At 41.2% G+C, this 21,298-nt stretch overlaps 2 protein-coding genes across 4 annotated transcripts in view; one reads left to right on the forward strand and one right to left on the reverse strand.

Moving 5' to 3' along the window:
- HLTF (helicase like transcription factor) overlaps positions 1–5,218 on the forward strand; it is a 52,465-nt gene extending 47,247 nt beyond the window's left edge. The window contains exons 25-26 of one of the 2 annotated variants that reach the window (XM_080929240.1): positions 1,510–1,681; positions 2,238–5,218. In XM_080929240.1, the coding sequence (XP_080785366.1) occupies positions 1,510–1,662 (153 nt within the window). In that variant the 3' untranslated portion in view covers positions 1,663–1,681; positions 2,238–5,218. Of the gene's footprint in view, positions 1–1,509 lie in introns of both variants that reach the window. The other variant, XM_080929239.1, reaches the window with a different exon arrangement.
- Positions 5,150–21,298, reverse strand: part of GYG1 (glycogenin 1) — a 31,534-nt gene continuing 15,385 nt past the window's right edge. For both annotated transcript variants that reach the window (XM_080929242.1, XM_080929241.1), the window contains exons 5-7: positions 20,539–20,665; positions 7,899–8,118; positions 5,150–5,573 (exon numbers count right to left, since the gene is read on the reverse strand). In XM_080929242.1, coding sequence (XP_080785368.1) covers positions 5,400–5,573; positions 7,899–8,118; positions 20,539–20,665 — 521 coding nt within the window. In that variant the 3' untranslated portion in view covers positions 5,150–5,399. The remainder of the gene's footprint in view (positions 5,574–7,898; positions 8,119–20,538; positions 20,666–21,298) is intronic.

Raw genomic sequence — 21,298 nt, forward strand, 5'->3', positions numbered from 1 at the left:
TGTTTATGTGTGTGTACAAGCATGTGCCTATGGAGACCTCAAGCACCATGTACCGCCTCCTCTTCCTCCTTCCTTCCTTCCTTCCTTCCTTCCTTCCTTCCTTCCTCCCTCCCTCCTTCCTTCCTTCCTTCCTTTCTCCCTTTCTTTCTTTCTTTCTTTCTCTTTCTTTTTTTCTTTTCTTCCTTCCTTTCCTTCCTTCCTTCCTTCCTTTTTTTTTTTTTTTTTTTTTTTTACCATGTACTTTTTTGAGTTGGGGTTTCACTGGCTTGGATTTACCAATAAATAGGCTGGCTGGCTGGCCAGTGAGTCCCAGAGATTCTCCTGCCTCCACCTCCCTAGCACTGGTGTTACAAGCATATTGAACAATGCTTGGCTTTTTAAAAACAGGTTCTGCAGCTTGACTGATTGAGACTACAGAGTATGTTTAGATATCTAATGAAGTATTCTTGTTAATGTTCATTTTGAAATTTTAAGTTATCACTATTACTATTAGAATTTTAAATTTATGCCATTACGTCCTGTTTGTGGAATATTGCCCAGGATTTACTAAATTTATAATTCCTTTGATAACTGTCATGTTTGGCAATAAGAAGTGTCTCTGTACAGAAACACACTAAATAGTATATATCGTTTTTTAAATGTATTTCATTAGAGTTCTGTAATACAGCTTTTGTTGTTATTGGATTAACAAGGATATTTTAGCATTTGCTAGAAATACTTTATTATTTCACATTAAATGATTCTCTACGAAGTTTGTAGCACACATCACGAATAAAATTTGGATGTGTTCTTTTTTCCTAGGTGAGGTCTTTTATTACTTTTTAAGATTCTTATTAGAAATGTTGAATTTTATCAAGAGTTTCTTAATCATCTGTTGCCACATTGATATGTACCTTCTTATGTACATAGACTTTCATTTGTGGGAACTTCATTTGATTCTTGGTAACACTGAATTCATTTTGATAGTAGCCTAGCTTCAGGCACACCTATATAATTTGTGTTTGTGATGTTCTTGTGTGATGATTGTGAAGAGTGGTGTAAGTTCTGTGCTTCCAGACATATTCTTTATATGAGAACATGACATTGGGTGAGAGAGGGAAGCCATGCTTAGCTGTAAATAGCCTCACTACATGTGGAGAAAAGGAAATTAAATTATATTTATAATATATATTATACACACACACACACACACACACACACGTGTGTGTGTGTGTGCATAAATAATCATTTCATTTTTAAAATGTGGATACACTTCTGAAATGTGGATACGGCTGAAGTGCAAGTCCTTTCAAAGGTGTGTATGTTACTGATTCATCGTGTCTCTGGTGTTTTCTTTCTGACTTTAGTGTGCAATATTGTTAGTATGTTCATCCTTAGTGCAGCTTAGGAAAAGGCTAATTTTCTTAGTAAAGGTTTCTTAAAAGCATTAAAAAAAAATTCATTTTGTTACCTGCAAAGTTCTTAACCATTATTTTAAATTTATTTTTAACTTATTTTTTCTTTTTGAAGTTCATTGTAAAGGATTCTGTTGAAGAAAATATGTTGAAAATACAAACCAAGAAAAGAGAGCTTGCAGCTGGAGCCTTTGGAACTAAGAAAACAGATGCTAATGAAATGAAACAAGCTAAAATCAATGAAATCAGAACTTTAATTGATCTATAATTTGTGGGGGTTTTCTAAGGTCAGTTTGAACAGATACTTAAGTTTTACAGATCAAAAATACAGATTTAAGAATATGATCTAGAGAACACTTTTTATGTGGGGCATATTTATAGTAAAAAAGTGGTGTTACTGACGCTTTTCTTCTATACATGACTCTATTTTTATGATACTTTAAATAGCAATAAGTTCCACTGTAAACTGGCCTGAAAGACATTTTCATACAAGCTCCTTGCCTTTCAAGGGGATTAGAGGGGATTAGGAACTGGAGTGGAGGGGGGAGATACAGAAGTCCACAGAGAGATGATTGTTTCCCAAACAGAGCATCAAAGACAAGGACCATTTGAGAACAAGATTGTCAGTGCAAATTTACTGTATGTACTGGGCTCACAAATTTAATTTGTATATTTGGAATTTAATTTTGGAATTTTAGTATTCGATCTGTTCATTTTTTCCAACCCCCCCTTTTTTTGGGGGGGGTAGTTGATGACTATGACTCATTTAAAACAAACAGTCAGGGTAGGTAACAATAGCTTTATTTTCCTGTGATTTTTTTGCTGTTGTTTTTTTCAATCCAGAGACAAGATGACTAAGTAAAAGCTTCATGGTTTATGGTAAAGACTGAAGAACAGCGGAGATTTTATTTATGCTACAAGAGACTTGACTAAGAGATGATTGAAGTTTATATCACAGATCTTAGTAAATCCTCCCCAACCTGTTATTCCTCCAAGGGAACAGGATTAGTCAGCAAGTATCTTCTCAGTTCCTTTCTCATAGCAGCCAGGCGAGGCAGAGTGGCGTTTATTTGGGTCAGGAAGGCTTTTCTGTAGGGGACAGTGGAGTAACCAGGATTGGCCTGGCAGGGGTAGTAGCCCACGGGAGATATTTCACCCTGTAGGACTAGTGCTACAAATCAAGTCTCACTGTGTATGGCATTAGACTTCCTTCAACTTCCCATACACAGTGAAATTAAGTATAAACTGGTTATGGCCCAAATAAACAAGAAAGAAACCCAGTTTATTCGTTTTAATTACGAGTAGACTGGGGTTCAAAAGTGAAGGTCATGTGCTTCTTGCCCAGAAAACTACAGAGCTGTGCTATAAAATTTGAGAACAATCAAGTTTGGTGTTAATAAACAGTTAATTCTAAGATACATATAAACCACTGGAATGAAAATTTTTATGCTGTATTGTTTTACTACTTAGAAATGTACTGAAAATATTATATTTCAAATTGTGTTTCCAACTGGATTTTTTTTAAATTAAAAAAAAATCAATTAAAAAATCTTTAAAAAGTACCTTCTTTGGTGTCAGTGACTATTTTCCTTTCCTTTACGGAAAAGAAGCGTCTCATGTCTATAAATGTGTATTAGATTTTTTATTGAATCACTTAAAAGTGATTCACATTTAACTTTGGTATAGCTATTGAAATTCTTGTTCAGATCTTAGAATATTTAAAGTTTCTATAAAAATTGATATAAAACACTGGGTTTCATTTAATTTCACTTAAGAACAAAGGGAGTTATAATAGCCATGTGTAATAAATTATAGATTTTGCCCTTAAAATGATTAGAAACGATCCTATTAATAATTTATTAGCAGTAGTGCTCACAGGGGTTAAAAATGTAAGGGCATATTGATCACTTCCACAAATTTCTCCCTTATAAATTGAGTTAATGCCTTTTTTTTAAAAAAAATGCATGTTATTATAAACTTTCAGAGTTTGTGGAGGTATTTTTGTATTTGAGCTGATTTTTCAATAAGGAAATATCTCACTTGGAGGCATCTTTGAAAGATGAAGCCTACCAAAGGAACAGTAGGCTGCTGGTGACGCTGCAGTCACAAGGCTGATACACCTCTGTCCTTATTGCACTGGGTTGTGTGGTAATTGTGTACTGCTCTCGACTCTAATGACATCAGCAGGCTTCAGTAAATACCTACGATGTAAAATCTGAGCATCACAGAAGCTTTCCGCTTTAAAGCTTACTTTTCTTAGGCTGTGTTAAATATAGGGAACAAACAACTATCCAGTGTTTGATTTCCAAGAATTTGACATTTATAAATCTTTTCTAAATTAAAAAAGTATTTGCAGTCATACTGTCTCCTGTGTTTGGACTACATATTACTTAGCTACAAATAAGGTGGTATTCTGTTTAAGCAGAGAGTCAGAAGCCAAAAAGGAAGCATATGACTTAGCCAAATTAACTAGAAGAGGTCGGATCATAGTCTGACCAGTGGCAAAGGCACCGCAGTCCTTTTGGTAAATGTTTCTTATATTTGAAGATCATAGCAACTTATGCCTACCATTCCGAGTGTCTCGGAGATACTTTATCACTAAGTTAAAAGAATTCTTATAGTCAGCCTCTGAGTCGCTTCGTAGTCATTTTTGTCTTTAGGTATCCAAACCCTTGTGTATTCTTTCAGTCATACCAAATGGGAACGACTCAAGTATCTACAGATATTATAGAAAAGAAGGTAGGGACGATAAAAGCTAGGACACAAAAGCCCTTGCAGTTTTTGTCGATTAAATCTTGTTTTCCTCACTCATATCCTCTGTCCTCATCCACGAAGTCATTTGTGATTGCTTGTTTTGGTTATAAAATACTGTCTTAGGCCCCAGCTCTCACAGTTTGCCTCCCATTGCATCCTTCACTCTACTGATGCTATGGGCCATTGCTCTAGGGTGACTGAAGGAGCGTAGAGATTCGGGTTCCAGAAGTTTAACAAACATTTGTACTGTTCTGGCTAACACCCTAGAAAACACGGGTTCAGGACTGAGCCTGATAATTCTGAAAGACGGTTGAGTATACCGATCACTGTCATGACCTGGAAACCTTAAGGTCTTAGGAGTCAAACTATCTGAGCACTCATCAGTGATGTAATGTGTGATAGACTAAATACCTTTCACCACACTTTGCTCCACCGATCAGCTCTGTCCCCATCACTAGAGAATAAATCTAAAATTCAAATCATTTTTAAAGCCTATACCAGTGTGAAGGTTCGTGTTTTTGAAACGAATTGCGCAAATTTTGAAAAAATGACCGAATGATTTTCACCCCCCACAAGGGTGAGGTAGAGAAGTACTTAAACAACCAAGAGATATGTCAATAAGTCTTTATTTGTTATACACAGTGCTAACACAGCTACCATCAGAGAGCACACTGCAGTTTTCAAGTAATAACTGGGAAAGAGCAAGTCTGCATGCTGCCTTCATGGTGCATAGAAAACTGGTGTACTAACACTAGCTGGCAGGCTTAAGAATCACTCTGCAGTGTTAGTAAAGGCCACTTGAGTCTGGAAGGCTACTTCTCTGACAGGCTTTGAGCAGTTCTACACTGCAGGTCTCGTGAAGGATACAACAGGCACATACTGGGAAAATGTCATGTCTTGTTTTGGAGATGGAGCGTCGATTTTTGTACCGTTTGAGAGAGAGCCATCTTAGCTTAATGTTGGCTTTCCTTTATCACACATTGGCAATTTAAGAATCTAGAGTTGTTGTTTTTTTTTTTTTTTTTAAAGAACTTAGAGTTTTTGAAAAAGTTCTAGGGTTAAACAGAAAAGTTGTCCACATAATAGAATTACTAGGTAATCACATTTGCCCAGTTCCCACCTGTTGCCCTGCCCACACCCCAAAGCTGATGAGGTTTTGTGATAGCCTCTAACAATTGTAACAGACTTCACATACTATGTATCGAAACGTGCCTAAGACATGGCTGTGTCCACAGGAAAATGGCAGTGCTTCTATTGCAGGTAAGTGTCAAGTTTTCTCTTGATGTTATCGAAAGAATCTGCTCCCATGTAATCAGCCTGGCCCTGTTCCCACCGTTCCTTCCTTTCTTCTGAGGACATAGAAGGCCTTGGTGCAGGTGGGGCCTCCCCAAAGGACAGGTCTGACAAGGCTCCTGAGACATGTTCCTAGAAAAGAGTCATCAGAGGCACCTTAAGATCTGAAGTCTGATGAACTTAAAAGAATGAAGTAAACAGAATGTGAGAAAAGCCAAAATGAATCATGCAAAAACTGAAAAGCATAACACGAAGCAAACAAAGACGAGAGTACAAGGGCAATATGATTTTTTTCCCTCTTTAAAAAAAAAAAAAAAAAAAAAAACGAAGACTTCTTGACTCAGTGAAAACATTAGGAGAACAAGGTAGTTAGGGTTAATGTTTAAGTTCTGCATACCTTTCTACAGAAGCCACAAGAGAAAGCCAGTGTATAGGCCAAGTCTGAAAGCTGCAAACAGTTCAGTAGAAAGTGTAAGATGGACAGACAAGGAAACACAAATTTCATGATAAATTCTTGATCCATGTGGGCTTGGAAAGGTTGAGAACTTAAACAAAATGATTCCTCAGATACTGTGCTTCAGAGAGAACTCACCCAAAGAGAGACAGTGCACATTCAAGTCACTGTTATATGAAAGAAAGCTATGTGGTTTGAGGGGGTACCAGATTTTTCTGTCTAAGCCTTCATTTGGTTTGCAAGTAGTACCTATTCTTGCAGCTTCTGATAATCTGCTTGGTTTTAGACAGCTCTTTCCTGTCTTCACCTTTTCTTGGTTTATTACCCTCAGCTTTTGTGTTGTGGAAAGAATGGTACATGCAACAAATCTACTCTACCTTAAACTAGATTCTCATTGCATTTGGCTAAAACAACTACATGTACCATAAACAACAAACTGCTGTATCTAAGCTAAGTTGGTGCTGGAAATCTTACTAGAAGAAGAAAAATGGATAAAAAATAAGGAATGCTTTTTAAAGAAAGATATGGTGGAACAATATTTTTTGTACTTGGTTTACTGGCATAAATACTAAAATTGTCAGTATATTGAAACACCCAATAGTTTTAAGTAAAGGGTTTTTACTGATGTAACTGTAGATGAACCTTTTAATGTACTGAAACTCCAACAAGTTTAGGTACAGGGTGTTTACCACCATTTGAACAACTATTTATCCATGTACTGAAGCTCCAAAGAGTTTAGGTACAGAACAAGGTTGGAGTTCAGGCAAAGCAAGGAAGTATGCATATCAGGTTAGCGCTACCTTTGCCTTTACTTCCAACATAGGTGTTAAGTATGATCATCACAGTACAGCAACTAGAATTTACTAGTGAATGTCCCTAAGACAGAGGTGCCTGAGGTCAAGCCTGGTATGGAGCTAATAGATGAGTTATCTAATTATGAAATTCTCCCTTCAGCCATAAAATGCTGTACTTAATTATAGGCTCTAGAGATCAAATCTTCATAGAGAGTATAGTCTTTCAGACATAGGATCGAGTCCTAGTTGTTACTGTAATGAGTAAAATTCCATGACTTCTAAGCCCTATAGTTTCTCTATAAAGGGAATAAGAACAACTACTTACGTGTTCTAGGCAGTTAAGGACTCAGCACTGCTGGGAGCCGGTGTATGATACACACAGCACTGACTAAGGAAAGTGTGCTATTTATTTATCCCTTTCTCACACCTATATTGAGTACTACCTCATTGTTTACTCATTAGTTTTTCTGTATCTTAGTATGTAACATAACATTCATCACCTTCCAACTCAGCATGCAGAACAAACCTCAGAAAGGTACCTTTAAAACCAGAAAACATGCTAATGAAAGTTGTTATTGTAAAAATTAGTGTCATGTCCCTCCCACAGAAGGATCATTTCAAGATCTTAGGAGAATAAAACTGGAAATCAGAATTTTCTTACAGTATTTATTGCGAATTATGTATTTCTGGTGTGATTTTTTTTTTTAAATTTTACAGAAAGTTCGTTTTTTGAAGCATATGGAAAATCCAAGATAGATTTAAAGGTTTGAGGTTCCCAACCCTAAAATGTGGCGTTCTCTCTGCCCCTTCCAGCTAGTGCTAGAGATGGAAGGCAGGGTTTGCCATACCACATAAGCATTTCCCTACAAGGCTGAATGCCTAGCCTACACTCTGTGTAGATTTACAGTAGTAAGAATCATCTAAGCATCATTTTATGACTAATCAGCCAACAATTCTATAGTTTTAGTGTATGAGTTTGTAGAATTCCAAAAACATATAGGTTCAGGTTTAAGGAAATTTTCCACACAATCTACTTTTGCTTCTGTGGTAGTATCACTTCCCAGCTCTAAGATGGTTGTAGTTTTTCTTCATACAGTCCTACCTCTATTTAAAATACTACTAAAAATTACTGAATTCTATTAGTATATCAAAATTTAAAACCACAGAACTACATTTCCTGAAATAAGAGTAAAAACAAACAGAACTTACCATCATTAGATAGGAGCAGGTATCTTTGACAAGGCCATGCTGTTGGAGCAGGGGTAAGACGTTGGTGGTGAATATCTCCCACCACAGATTCAGAAACTCTGGGTGGCTCACAGTTGGGTCCTGGGATTCACATTTGACACTTTTTGTCTGGGGGTTGTAAGTATAATTCCATGGCTTGGTTCGTCCCAGGAAGTGTACAACTTTGGCATTTTTCCCAAACCTGCCATGTGAACAGTAGAAAGGGTGAGTAGATTCTGAGCACCTTTTTCTGTCAAGCTTCAGTGATGCACCTTCCATCCTGTGGTAGCACTTGGAAAGAAAACTACACTAAAACTAGGAGACACTTAGGAAACACGTTGGACCTCCCAGGAGCTAATATCATCCCTTGGGCACCCATTGTAAAGAGAAGTATTTGTGCAGTGGCCGAGACTACAATGTCACAGTCACTTCACTGCTTCTGTCAGAGTAGCAGCAGTCCGCACGCACCCTTGTCAGATGAGGTTACTGAGCAGTGCATGGACACGCCCCCCTCCCTCCACTGACACAGTGCACGCCCTACCTTAGATTAAACATGCTTGTATGAACTAGATCGCCTTGTCACCTTGGTTATGTTTACTCTAAGAAGTTAAAATTCCTCCTGTCAGCAGGAACATGCTGTCTAGAGTCTGCCAGTTACATAGGATATCTGTCTCAAATCTGTGGCCTGGTGCCAGTGCCAGCTAGGAATGGATTAAAACTGTCTCTTCTGGCCTGCCAGGATGTTACATAATAAATACTTGCTTATCAGGAATGTGACATTTTCATATGTATGCACCCTGCATAATTAGATCAATGGACTCATACAATTCCTGAAAAGTCTATCATTGCCTTTTGGTGAAAAACTCTGAAAATCCTTCTAGCATTTTGAAATATATAGTATATTACTATCTATAGTTACCCTACTGTATCGTGGTATTTCTTCAGTGGCAAGTATTGCATGTGCTGCTCTTGGAGAGGACCCGAGTTCAGTTCCCAGCACCCACACTGGGCGGCTCACAACACACATGGCTCAGTGGGGTCTAGTGACCTCTCCTGGCTTGAGGACACTGCACTCACTTATACCCCCCCACACACATTTACACAGACATGAAAATTTAAAACCCACTTTAGCCTGTATATGATATTTGTGTGGTGATATGGGCGTATGCACACGTGTGCCTATATGTGTAGAGACCAGAGGGGAACAGTCAGTGTCTTAATTGTTTTCTATTTGATTTTTGAGACAGTGAGGTTGTATCCCAGCACTGGGGTTACAGATACCTGCACCCGGCTTTTTATATAAATGCTGGGGATCCAAACTTAGGACCTCATTGCTTACACAGAGGGCTTTGCCCATTGACCCACCTCTCCAGACTTACACTGCACTTTTTTTCTGACATGTAATTTTTTTTCCAATCCATGCCAAATTTCACATCAAATACTTTTAAATGCACAAGTGCTAAGCCTGGACCTTTATTAGCTTGAAGGAAATCTATGAAATTTAAAACAATAGGGACTGGAGAGATGGCTCAATGGTTAAGAGCATGTATTGCTTTTGCAGAGGGCCTGGGTTCAACTTCCAGCACCCACATGGTGGGTCACAAACCATCTGTAGTTACAGTTCTAAGAGATCAGATATCCTCTTTTGACCTTGTTTGACATCAAACATGCAAGTGATACCCACACATGCATGTAGTCAAAACACACACACACACACAAAAGAATAAATTTAATAATAAAAAAAAAAGAACTACTAAGATGTCATGTAGGATAAGCACAAAAGAGATGGTGTTGAATCTCACCACCTGGGCCTGTTTGGATAGGCCTATAGTCCTGACTCCTTGAGAGAACAACGCAGAAGGATTTACAACTCAAGGATTACTTGCACCAGGCAGTGAGTTCAAGTCCAGGCCAAATGACTTACTGAAAATCTGTCTCAAAGTTAAAAAATAAAATAAATGCGAGTACAAGAAATTACTACAAGGGAAAAAGGACTCCGAGTGCTTGGGAATCAGAGGAAAAGAAGGCTACAGGTCAGTGCTGGAGGGCAGAACCTTGAGAAGGTAGGCTGTAACTTCAGCCTATATGAATGACGCCAACAGTTGGATGGCAGGTGTCAAGTGGGTGCCTATGGACACAACGATGTACCATATAGCCAGAAACTGGGGTATAAGTCCTATGTACTGGGTTCAACAGTTAGACTTAGTGGATCTATCCTACATGTATTCAACATATTTGTGTGAGATGTACAGACAAAATAGCACAGAGCATTTGGGTAGCACTTTCTGCCTCCCAATTTTATTTTGTAATGTTTGGGACAGGTTGGGAGTAATAATCCTACTGTATAGGCTTCAATTAACATGCTAGTTGAAGCTGAACTGAGTTGTTCAAGGTCATACAGATGTATGTGGCAGAGATTTGCCTGAGGTCAGAGCTTAACTATCCTGTGATCTTGGAAGAAAAGTAAAACTGAGAAAGTCCCTCTTCAAGGTTTGTTCAGTCTACCTCATGTTTCTTTTGAAAATGGGTTACATGATATCCTAACCTCTATATTTTACAGAGTTTTTGTCTTCCCTGCCCCATCTCTCTATTCCATCCATCCTCCTCACTCTCTGTACTTCAGCAGGTAGAAATCCTAATGCCCTAAATAGGAACCTATTATATCTCAGGCACTATGTTAGCTGCATATCTACAAGAAGCCTTTGTCCATGATGGAAGGGTCACATAAAAAGGTAGCAAGTCAGGGCCACTGGGGCAATGATAATATTATGGGCTATGGGAAATCTAAGGTAGGTTTTCAAAATAGACTTCATGTAGAAAGTAAGGATGGGGGCAATGTCTGGGAAAGATGATCAGGATTCAAGCAAGCATCTTCACATGTTCCAGTGGTGGTGAGGGATTCTGCCTCAGAGATGTGTGTGTGTGTGTGTGTGTGTGTTCGTGTGTTGAAGAGGTGGAGACAGGCACAGCCTCACCCTAGCTGTCTAAATTATGCAAGAAAGTGCACATAAGTAAGTACAAGCCTTATACCTGTCCTGATGCAACATCCCTGCTTAAAGCCACAGCATTTTTTTTTATCCTGCATTAGCAGACCTCAACCTACATACTGATATACTGATCTTCATATTTTTATTAGCCTGCATCTCATATAAACAGCATACTGCCAAATCATGGCGGCAAGGATAATTGAAACACACAGAAACATTAGGGGGTAGCTAATCTTTCCTCCGTGTCCTGACAGTTCACAGATGTAAGCTATCAGGAGTCAGCTGACACATTTTCAAGCACATACCCTAAGCTATATTTAGCATTTGCATTGTGAACCTCTTTTAGTCTCTAAAACTACTAGGTGTGTAGGGAGAACCAAGGATGAAAGTTAAAGAATTTGTCAAAAGGTAAATCACATGGCTGGTGAATAAACAGGCTGTGATTAACCTAGGCCAGGATGAGATAATTCTGTAAAGACATGCTTGGGATTATCGGGCATTGTTTGATGAGTAGCATCTATTAATCTCCACCTATGTACAGCCAACCTAAGCAGAAAAGGGAATATACCAAGTGTAGTCAAGGATTCTGCAATAGAAGTAACAAATAGGAAGATTGCATAGTACCAAGAATCTAAACACTGTTCTTAGAAGGACAAAGTTCATACAAAGTTTGGGGAGAAAAGGGGAAATAAGAACAGGAAGCAGATGGTATAGCTCAGGTCTACAGTGAAGAGTGCATAGACTGTGCAGGGCTTCGGTCTTCTAATGCTCTCCTGTACCTGGGACTTCAGTCTGCATGCAGGAAAAGGACATAATTACCCAACCCATCTGCACAGACTGTCTGGTCCTCTGCTGTGGGCAGGAATGTGCATCTCATCTTCAGGTCCTCCCCACAACCTCCCTGGATTTATGCTGGGGCTCATGGCCTTCCTCTTGAATGTCAACAGCAATGGCATTTGCAGATAGCCACAGGCCTACATTTCACTGTGGCCCAGGCCTAGGGGTATAAACTCACGAATGCCTGTTTCCAACACTCGTTAGCTACATCACTATTACCTTTTGTAATAAAGAAAGGATCCTCTTCCTTCGAAATATCTTTACTTATTCTATCCTAACAGAGAGAGAAAGAGAAAACAAAAAACAAACAAACAAAAAACTAAATCCAGTGGGTAGTTGTTTTACAGACAAAGCAGTTCTAAATAACTTAAGCTTATTTAGGGTAGATGCTGTTTGTCTCGTTCTGGTGTCCCCCAACTATAAGTGTGTTGTTATGTATCATAATCCAAATATTTGATATATGATCACTGTGGAAGGGTTGTTTAACTCCCCAAGGGGTTAACCCACAGGTTGAGGACCACTGCCATAAAATCTGAGATGTGGTGAAATTGTTCGTTCTGACCTAAGGTAAAGAATGTCTTATAGGAAGATGAGCAGGACCATGGAAATCAGCATGACACTGTGACCAGATTTCTGTAACAAAACAAAACACTGGGTTTGTGTAGCTTTCTTAAGATGCTAACTGGGGCAGACCGTTCAAGGGAAGACAAGAAGTACTCCTGAATACTGAGGGAAATCAGAAGAAAGAAGAATGATACAAGGCTGGCCGAGCAGACATCAGGTAGTGGGCACAGGGGTGATGCTTACCCCTTACCACCTGCCGTCTTTGGGTGAGCTGGCCCGGAGTGTCAGCACAGAAGATCTGGTCCAGTCCCTTACCACCTGTAGCATTTGGGAGAGTGGCCCAGTGCATGGTCTGGACAGCACAGTGGGGCTGGCTTTGGAGGTGTGGGCACAAGCGAGCTGGCCCTTGGGCATGAGAACCGGAGAGCTAATTCGGCCTCCCGCTGCAGCATTGGGTGGCCTAGCTGGAACAAGGCTGGAGAGCTTGCCTGGGTCCCCTGGTGGTGGGAATGCAGGAGAGGTGGAAGGCTGACCAACTCAGCTATTTAGTCAGGCCCAGAGACAGAGCTTCGAGTTAGTCCACCCCAAAATCAACATTATCTGTGAACTGTCTGAGTTTGTTGAAAGGGTCGGTTCTGCTGACCCAAAGCTACAGGATCTCTTTAAGAGAATAACTGGGAGGAGTCCCAGTGAAGATCCAACGTTTATGGTGACACAGAGGCCAGAGACCTTGAACCAGACCAATGACTCACTGCAATGAACATTTGCAAGTGAAAAAAGATGTGTAGACAGAGGGATATACTGTGTGTGTGGTTTGTATATGCTCTGCCCAGGGAATGGTACTATTAAGAGGTGTCGCCTTACTGGAGTAGGTGTGTCACTATGAGGAGGGGCTTAAATACTATCAACCTAGCTTCCTGGAAGCCAGTCTTCTAGCATCCTTCAGATGAAGATGTAGAACTCTCAGTTCCTCCTGCACCACATCTGCCCGGATGCTGCCATGTTCCAGCCTTGATGGTAACGGAACCTCTGAACACTAGGCTAGTTTGTGTGTAAACCAGCCCCAATTAAATGCTGTCTTTTACAAGACTTGCCTTAGTCAGAGTATCTGTTCACAGCAGTTAAACCATAACAAAGACACGGTGAGACACACCATGACACACTACAGCTTCCATGACACCGTTTATTTTTAATGCTTTGAGTTTTGTTGTTTTGTTTTTTAGTTTGTGTGTTTATTTTGGGGGGAGGGAAAGGTGGCAAGGAAGGAGGATAGCTACAAGGGGACAGTGAGATGAGTGGCATTAGGGTGCATGATGTGGAACTCACAAAGAATCAATAAAAGCTTTTAGAAACGCAAAAATAAATTTCCACCCTTTGCTCATTTGTAAAAATCAGAAAGATTGATATCAAAATGAGTCGAGATCAAGGTCCTAAGTAAAAGGAAAATGCTTTCAGTCTTCAAGACTTTTATGGGTATGGAAATTTCATTCGGTGGGGTTCCTGGCATGCATGTAGTTCTGGGCTCCAGCCTTAGCATTGCAAACAAACAGATAAATGAACACATAATTTCAGCCTAAGTACAAGTGTGGGTGGACACACTTTATTTTTCCCCCACATAAGGCAGTGAGTAGATGTATACCACCTGGCAGAAAGCAAAAGCAAAAACAAAAACCCCACTAGTGGCTAGGAAGGGGCATAAAAATCAGTTGTCTCCATCTTATGACAAGAATAATGAGGTTCCCTGACATACTCTGGGTTTATCCACAAAACCACCAGCCAGGAATTTAAAAAAGAAGTTTGGTTCAATTGTTTCTAAATTATCAAGAGCCCATTTATTCTGACCCAGTAAGGGGATTTGTATCAGCTTGCATATATTTCTTAAAATAAGTATTCTAATTTTAACTTGATAGAATCTCTAAGGAGTCGTCGGCCAGATCACAAGACACAGTTTGAGCTGAAGCCAGCAACAACACTGCTTATGTTAGCTGTTGAAATAATCCCTGTGACCTGATGTTGCCACAAGATCAGATGGGCATCATATGGCTAGTGCAGTGGTTAGTGACACAGATGAGGTTGCAGACCTAGTGAGAATAGAAAGGAACTCATCCCGCACAATACATGCACCCAGAAGCAATTTAATCCATCAACTTTTTATATGCAGCGTTCGTTCTATGAGATACTGAGAAAGAAACAGCAGCCCTTGCATGGTAGTCTTTTGGAAATGTGCCAAAGGCACCGGGCATCCTCTTGCCCGCCCCCAAATGGCGCATGCTCTCTGCCTCATCACTGCTCACTAGCATGCCTGTTCAGATGCACACATGTTAACACAGCATCACAACAGCTCTCTCCCACTAGTGATGAACACCTCTCTCCTCTCAAAATGTACATCTCTCACCCACCCACAGTCTGTCAGGCGCCCGGCATGATGGTTCAATGCCTGAATGCTCAGCACTTGGGAGTGAGGAGCTGAGGTAAGAGGACTGTTATAAGTTTGAGGACGGCATGAGTTACATAGTGCGTTCAAGGCCCAACCAACCTAGTACTAATGTTTTTAAAAAGACACAAACTCAAATGCCCACGAGTTAATCCTGCAGAGGGAGTTGTGTACCAAATCAAGTAGGGATCTGAAACACAGAAGCACTCCTGTCCCATCCCCAGACACAGCTGTTTTATAGCTACAAACAGCATGCCATGTTTTCCATGCCTTGCAAGTGAACCCTCCCAACAGTACTTAGAAGTCATCAGCACTCTATAGCACTGATTGGGCCTGTCAGGACTGCATTTCTCCGCAGTCTCAGAATGTCAAGAGGAGGACCCTCCTGGTGTAGCATGTGTGCTCTACCTGCTGACTGCTCAGTTGTCACACTGGAGCTCGTGCCCACCTGACAGTATCTATGCCAGTAGGACACACCCATTTCCCCCATGTTTCTGAGGACGAACCATCCTGCTTCTCTGAGCCCGACCTCACCGTGTATATATACTAGATGTTTCTACCAAGGACATCACTCTCGGCTCTCCTCTCAGTTCTCTGCTTTACCAATGACATCCCTCCACAGCCATTCCTATTGCTAGAAACAAGTAACATCGGCTTTCTAGTCCCACTCCGCTGCCATCTTCTTCCTGTTCCTTTTAGAAGCAGGAAAGCGGTGCATATTACAACCTCCGCTCCTAGGTGTGTTTCCGCCAGGGTTTCCCCTGCACCACTCTACTGCATGGACACTTGCTGAAGTCACCAGTGACCTTTACAGTCTACACTCTGTGCCATTCTAAGTCGTCCTTTCATCTACCTAAGCACTCCATACGGATGAAGTGTTCCTTTCTCCTAGAAACATTTTTATTGTGTGGCTTTCCACAATACCACCTCTTCACTAGGTCTTCTTGTACCTTTCTGTTCTGGGTCTATTACCCTTCTCCCCAGGCTCAGTCTCCAGGATTCTTCTACCAATAACCAGTCCATTGTTTACATCATCTCATTTAGTAGCTATGAACATTTATTTGCTGGCAGCTTTAGTAGTTTTGCCTCATTCAGACCTATCTCCTGAATCTGACTTGTTTAAAATTCTTTGGCAAGGCCGTGGATGTATATATGGCTTCATTCCATAGACGTATATATGATCTCACCCACTACTGTCTCTTATTTCTCTCCCTCCTCTATGTACTCCCCTTCCTTCCTAATTGCTCCATCCATGGCTTTTGTTACGTTTGTGGGAGTCTGACTGGGGCCATCTTTGTGCTCGTGGATCCGAAGCTCTCCTATCCAGTGAATCCTGATCACCTCACAATGAAAACAGTGGCTCCTGCTTATGGAATCTATTGGAAGCCAGTAGTTCAGCCTTTTCCCTAACCCTGGCTGACACTTGACTGGCCTGTCTGATGCAGTCTCAGTGTGAGAAAGCACAGCTGTTGTGAGTCTGTGAGAGCAGTGGTGGTACTGCATCTAGATGGTGGCACTGTGTACGCCTTTCTCCTTTCCCTGCGCTTGCAACCTTTACATCCCTTCTCTTGCAATGTCCCATGAGCGGTAAACAGGTAGTCTGCATGTCTGACTTACTGAATCCTTTTATATCATCTGGTCTATTTCTCAGTCTCACTAGAATGTTAATACACACTTCCCAAGCTTTATACATGTAACATCTATCTCCAAAGTCCTTCTTCCCTCATGAAATGCAACACCAACATCCCACAAACCTACTGGTCATATTTAACACATTCCACCAGATACTTGATCTTTCCAAAGGAGGTTGGAAGACTAGGTTTTATGTGAAATTAATTTTTATATCGTGGTGCTGGGAATCAATGCCTAGTTTTTAAACAATGACAACTGAATTTAATAAAATTTTCGTAGCACAGATGGAAGAAACTTATGTGACAAATGCAGCCTAAGGGTTTAAGATCTGTGAAAAGGGCTGGTCCTCTGCTTAATTTTGCTTTTTTCCTTCTATGAGCCCCTCTCCAAATTAGATGTTAATCTTCAACAAGGTTGTGCCTGTGGGGATCTCACTCCTTTCACCCCTTTCTGCCCATCTGTAACATCTCTCCAAGCTGATTTGCCTCCTTATTCGACTTATTACTTCATGGCTGAAATACACATTAATTCCCATGAGGCCATCTTAGTTAAAACTGTATATAATAGTAGATGCTTTAAAAGTGTGTGTGGGTGCACACCAAGTCTGCAGGGCATATGTGTTTGTTCATGGGTGCATGTACATGTATGTAAATAGTCTATTTTTGAATGGCTTCAGTAAACAACATTTGGAAACAACTAAAGGCTTTATAGGGATGTAACTTAGCAAATGGCTATATGAAGTTTTAAGACAAAAATCTGCATTCTTTCTAGTGAAGCCTCTTGCTTTAAACCATTCTCCAGCCTCTCTTCCTACCTGACATATTGAATGGTCACCCATTGGAAGCAGCATGTGCCGGAGACCCTAGAGACTTAGAGACCACCAGGCTATTCTGAACACAATGCAGGCTTTGATTTATAGACCTCTCTGTAGAAAACTACAGTGGCCCAGGACAGGCTAATTTAGTCTAAAAAAACTGATTCTGACGTTGATACATTAACATAAAACAGAAAAGAAACGCAAGTGCCTACATCTTCCCATCCTCTTCCCAGTGCAAGGAAATAGAGGGAAATGTCTATGAAGCCAAGTCTCTAAACAACAAAAACATTTTTTTTGGCAGAAGGATGGGAAAATGAACTCTCAAATCTAGTTTCAGAGTTCTTAAACAGGCAGCAGTGGGAGGAGATAACACCTGGCCCCACTGAGGGCAAGCTACCATAGGGTAGCAGAAATGTGTCAGCCTGCAGGTCGCATGATCAGTGATCAATGGCACCGATCCAGTTCCTCAATGTGCCGTACACTCTGCAGACATGGCCACAAAGCAAGGGTCTTGCGGAGGCTGCCGCCATTCGCTGCACTAGGATGAAGACACCACCCTGACCATTATGATCATTCAGTTCTAGTATACCTAATATTTGCTAAACACCTCTGCAAACATTCCACTACATTATGTTTTAATTTTCAGAGCTAACTCAGACATGAGACTTTTTTCCCCTCATACTGGAGGGAGTTTAAAATCCCTTTCAAGATTGCAATTTCTTTCTTCAAAGGTGAGAGTAGGGTCTCAATGTAGTTTGTCTCAACCCCGAAGCAATGCACCAGGTATGTTGGAAGGAGCAGATGATGGAGTTTACATCCATCTGGCTTGTTCTTGTGACCTGGATCATGAGTGTGGAATGGGCTTATATGCAGAAAAATCCAGTTTTGGGCATCAGAAGCAATGGATAACTGCCCAAAAAGCTTATGTAATGTTCTAATTGCACTTAGCAGTTTCGGCTGTAAGGTTGAACAGTTGAGTTTTCTGCAGCTCAGGACTGGGGGAAGTCCCTGATGAGATTTCATTTGAAGCGTTTGGTAAAAGCACACAAGGATGTTCAGAACTCAGAATAAAAGCCATGTCACACAAAAGGGAAAAAAAATAATCATTTGGTTCTCAAACTTTGGCAACTTCATTCAGAGAGCATGAAACAGCAGGGCTCTTTGGAGACAGGGACCAAAGCTCTAGCAAAGAAGTCCTTCTTTCGCAGCACCAAGACTGCTCTCCCAGCTTCCATGTTAAAGGCACACGCAGTGCTCTAGCAAACCAAGCTGTCCAGAGAGGTGGGATGTATCTGGTGTTGGCACGGAAGACAGAAAGCAGATTAAACTAAGCCACAGGGAAACAGAAGCTTCATGAGCACTAGGTTCATCATGTTCAGGAACTGAAACTAAATAGACAACATCAGATTGTGCCATCCTACTAGGCTCATACCAAAATACCTGCTCAGAACAACTTGGCACCCTCATCATGACATTAAATTTTTTTTAATGCTCTCACATGGTTTTTGCTTGTTACACTCACTGCTCTACTTTAGAAAAATTCAGCTCTAGGGGTCAAGCTGTCATGATCTGTAGACACTGTTCAAGCTGGCAGGGCAAGTTATGAGTCAATAGGATTAAAATAAACCAGGTCCACAAGTGCACACAAGACAGACTGGATTTTATAATTCCAAGGGCTGAGGAATGAAAAATAATATTTATGTTCTTGATGATGTCAACCCTATTCTATTTGCGTTACTCAGAATAGTGGTGTAAGAGCTTGCCTGTCTTACTGTTGAAGGGCGAAAGAATTGACTTCATGTTAGAGATGTGCCAAGAAAACACTGGGGGGGGGGGAGAAACAACCACAAGATACTTATAAAATCCTTATCTGGGGATGGTCACAGAGTGTGCCCCAAAAAGTGCTGTAAACAAAACATCCCTGCCACAAAAATCCAGATATGTTCATCACTGGTACAGGATGTACAGAGAAGACCTTGGAAAATAAAGCATGAGGGTTCCCACAGGAATGCGCGTGCCACACAGGGATGGGAGAGAGCAGATCAACTCCCAAAAGGGCCACATTCTCTTGTCTGTGTCCTAGCATCACCCTGTCAGCTAGGCCACTGCTCACGGATCATCTCAGCCGAACGCAAATGATTCAGAAGCTAAAGAACAGGTCTTGGGGCTTCACGGTTTGATAAATTGCAATGAGGTGACACAGAGTTTTTTAAATGGAGCTAAGTAAAGGACTTTGACTTAGTGCTCAGTGCAGGCCAGATTCCCAATTGCTTCTATGGTTACAGTTCTTCCCACGAAGACAGAGGCAGAACAGCTCAGGCTTTAGTCCAGCATCAGTAACTGGTAAGCAGCAACCTCAGGATGTGAGCTGAGTGTAGTCAGTTGTAAGTCCCCCCTCTCAACCACAACAACATGCTGCTGCCTGATCTAAGTTGCCACAAAAGCCATGGATGGAACTGACAACATCCTCTTTGTGAATGAAGAGGGGGAGGGAGAAAAGGAGGAGGAAGAGGAGAAGAAAGAAGAGGAGGAGGAGAAAGAGGAGGAGGGGGAAAAGGAGGAGAAGAAAGTAGAGGAGTAGGAAGAGGATAAGGAAGAATAGGAAGAGGAGGAAGAAGAGGAGAAGGAAGAAGAGGAAGAGGAGGAAGAAGAGGAGAAGGAAGAGGAGGAGGAAGAGGAGGAGGAGGAAGAGGAGAAGGAAGAAGAGGAGGAGGAAGAGGAGAAGGAAGAGGAGGAGGAGGAAGAGGAGGAAGAGGAGGAGTAGGAAGAGGATAAGGAAGAAGAGGAAGAGGAGGAAGAAGAGGAAGAGGAGGAGGAGGAAGAGGAGGAGAAGAAAGTGGAGGAGTAGGAAGAAGATAAGGAAGAAGAGGAAGAGGAGAAAGAGGAGGAGGAAGAAGAGTAGGAGAAGGAAGAGGAGGAGGAAGAAGAGGAAGAGAAAGAGGAGGAGGAGGAAGGGGAGGATAGGAAGAGGGTAAGAAATAAGAGGAAGAGAAGGAGGAGGAAGAGGAGGAGCAGGAGGAAGAAGAGAAGAGGAGGAAAAGGATGAGGAAGGGGAGGAGAAAAAAAAGGGAGAAGGGAAGGAGGAGAAGGAGGAGAAGGATAAGGATGGTGGGGTGGGAGACCAAAGCTCAGAAGCCAGTGTGGTGTAACCCAGAAACAGGAATCTGTTCCAGAAGGCAGCAACATGTCTCTGGGCTACTTTTAAGTATAGAGCAATGGATAACATTAAGCTTCTCGAAACTGCAGCCAGGTCTTAACAAGAGCAAGCTTTGCTCAAAAGCACCCAACTATTATTTCCTCCAAAATTTCCTCTACCGTCACCATGGCCATCAGCAGTTAAGCTGTACTTACGCTTTAAATGCCGGGAGGTAGGAGTATATTGAGATGCTGCTCAGGTTATACACAAATGGCAGGTGTTTCGTGATATCTGTCGTTGCCCAGCCACTAAAATATGTGTTCAGTAGGCCCTGGTCCCCGCCTGAAAGGAAATGCACAAATAGAATTATTGTTTATAAACCTCTAAGGCAATTCAGAAATTTTATAGAAATATATAGGAAGCTTAAAACATATATTAATTCTGTCTATAATTCTGTAATAAATTTCAAGTCATACCCTTTAGGACATTCTTGGAGTAAATGACCATTTTATTTTCTGATATATTTTCAACAAATACTTAAGGAACAGCTACTATGTCGCACACTGTACCAGATACCATGGAACCAACGTGAATCAGACTCATGGTGACTGTCTTCGCAAGGGTCTGGAATGTGATAGCAGACACGGATGTTAACAAGTTAAAGTCAACAAAGATGATCACAGTTGGGTGAGGGCACAGAAGCAAAAAGGACAACTGCTCGGGGGATTCATGGGTACAGCTCAGACAAAGCTGTGCTTGAGCTAAAACCTGAGGTCTACTGGGGAACACTTGACAAATTCAGGAGAGATGAGTGCAGACGGGGGTCTGGTCAGAGCAGAGATAGCACACACTCAGCACACCTTAGCCAGCACAGGCACACACCATCAGGGGTGTGCTGCTGACCTGGTCTCTGGCCAAGTACTGGCCAGTAATGTCTATGGCTGAGGCTATCCATGAAGTAGTAAAGTACCTTTA

The sequence above is a fragment of the Micromys minutus genome, assembly GCF_963924665.1.
Source record: "Micromys minutus genome assembly, chromosome: 15".
In the NCBI taxonomy this organism is placed as follows: Eukaryota; Metazoa; Chordata; class Mammalia; order Rodentia; family Muridae; genus Micromys; species Micromys minutus.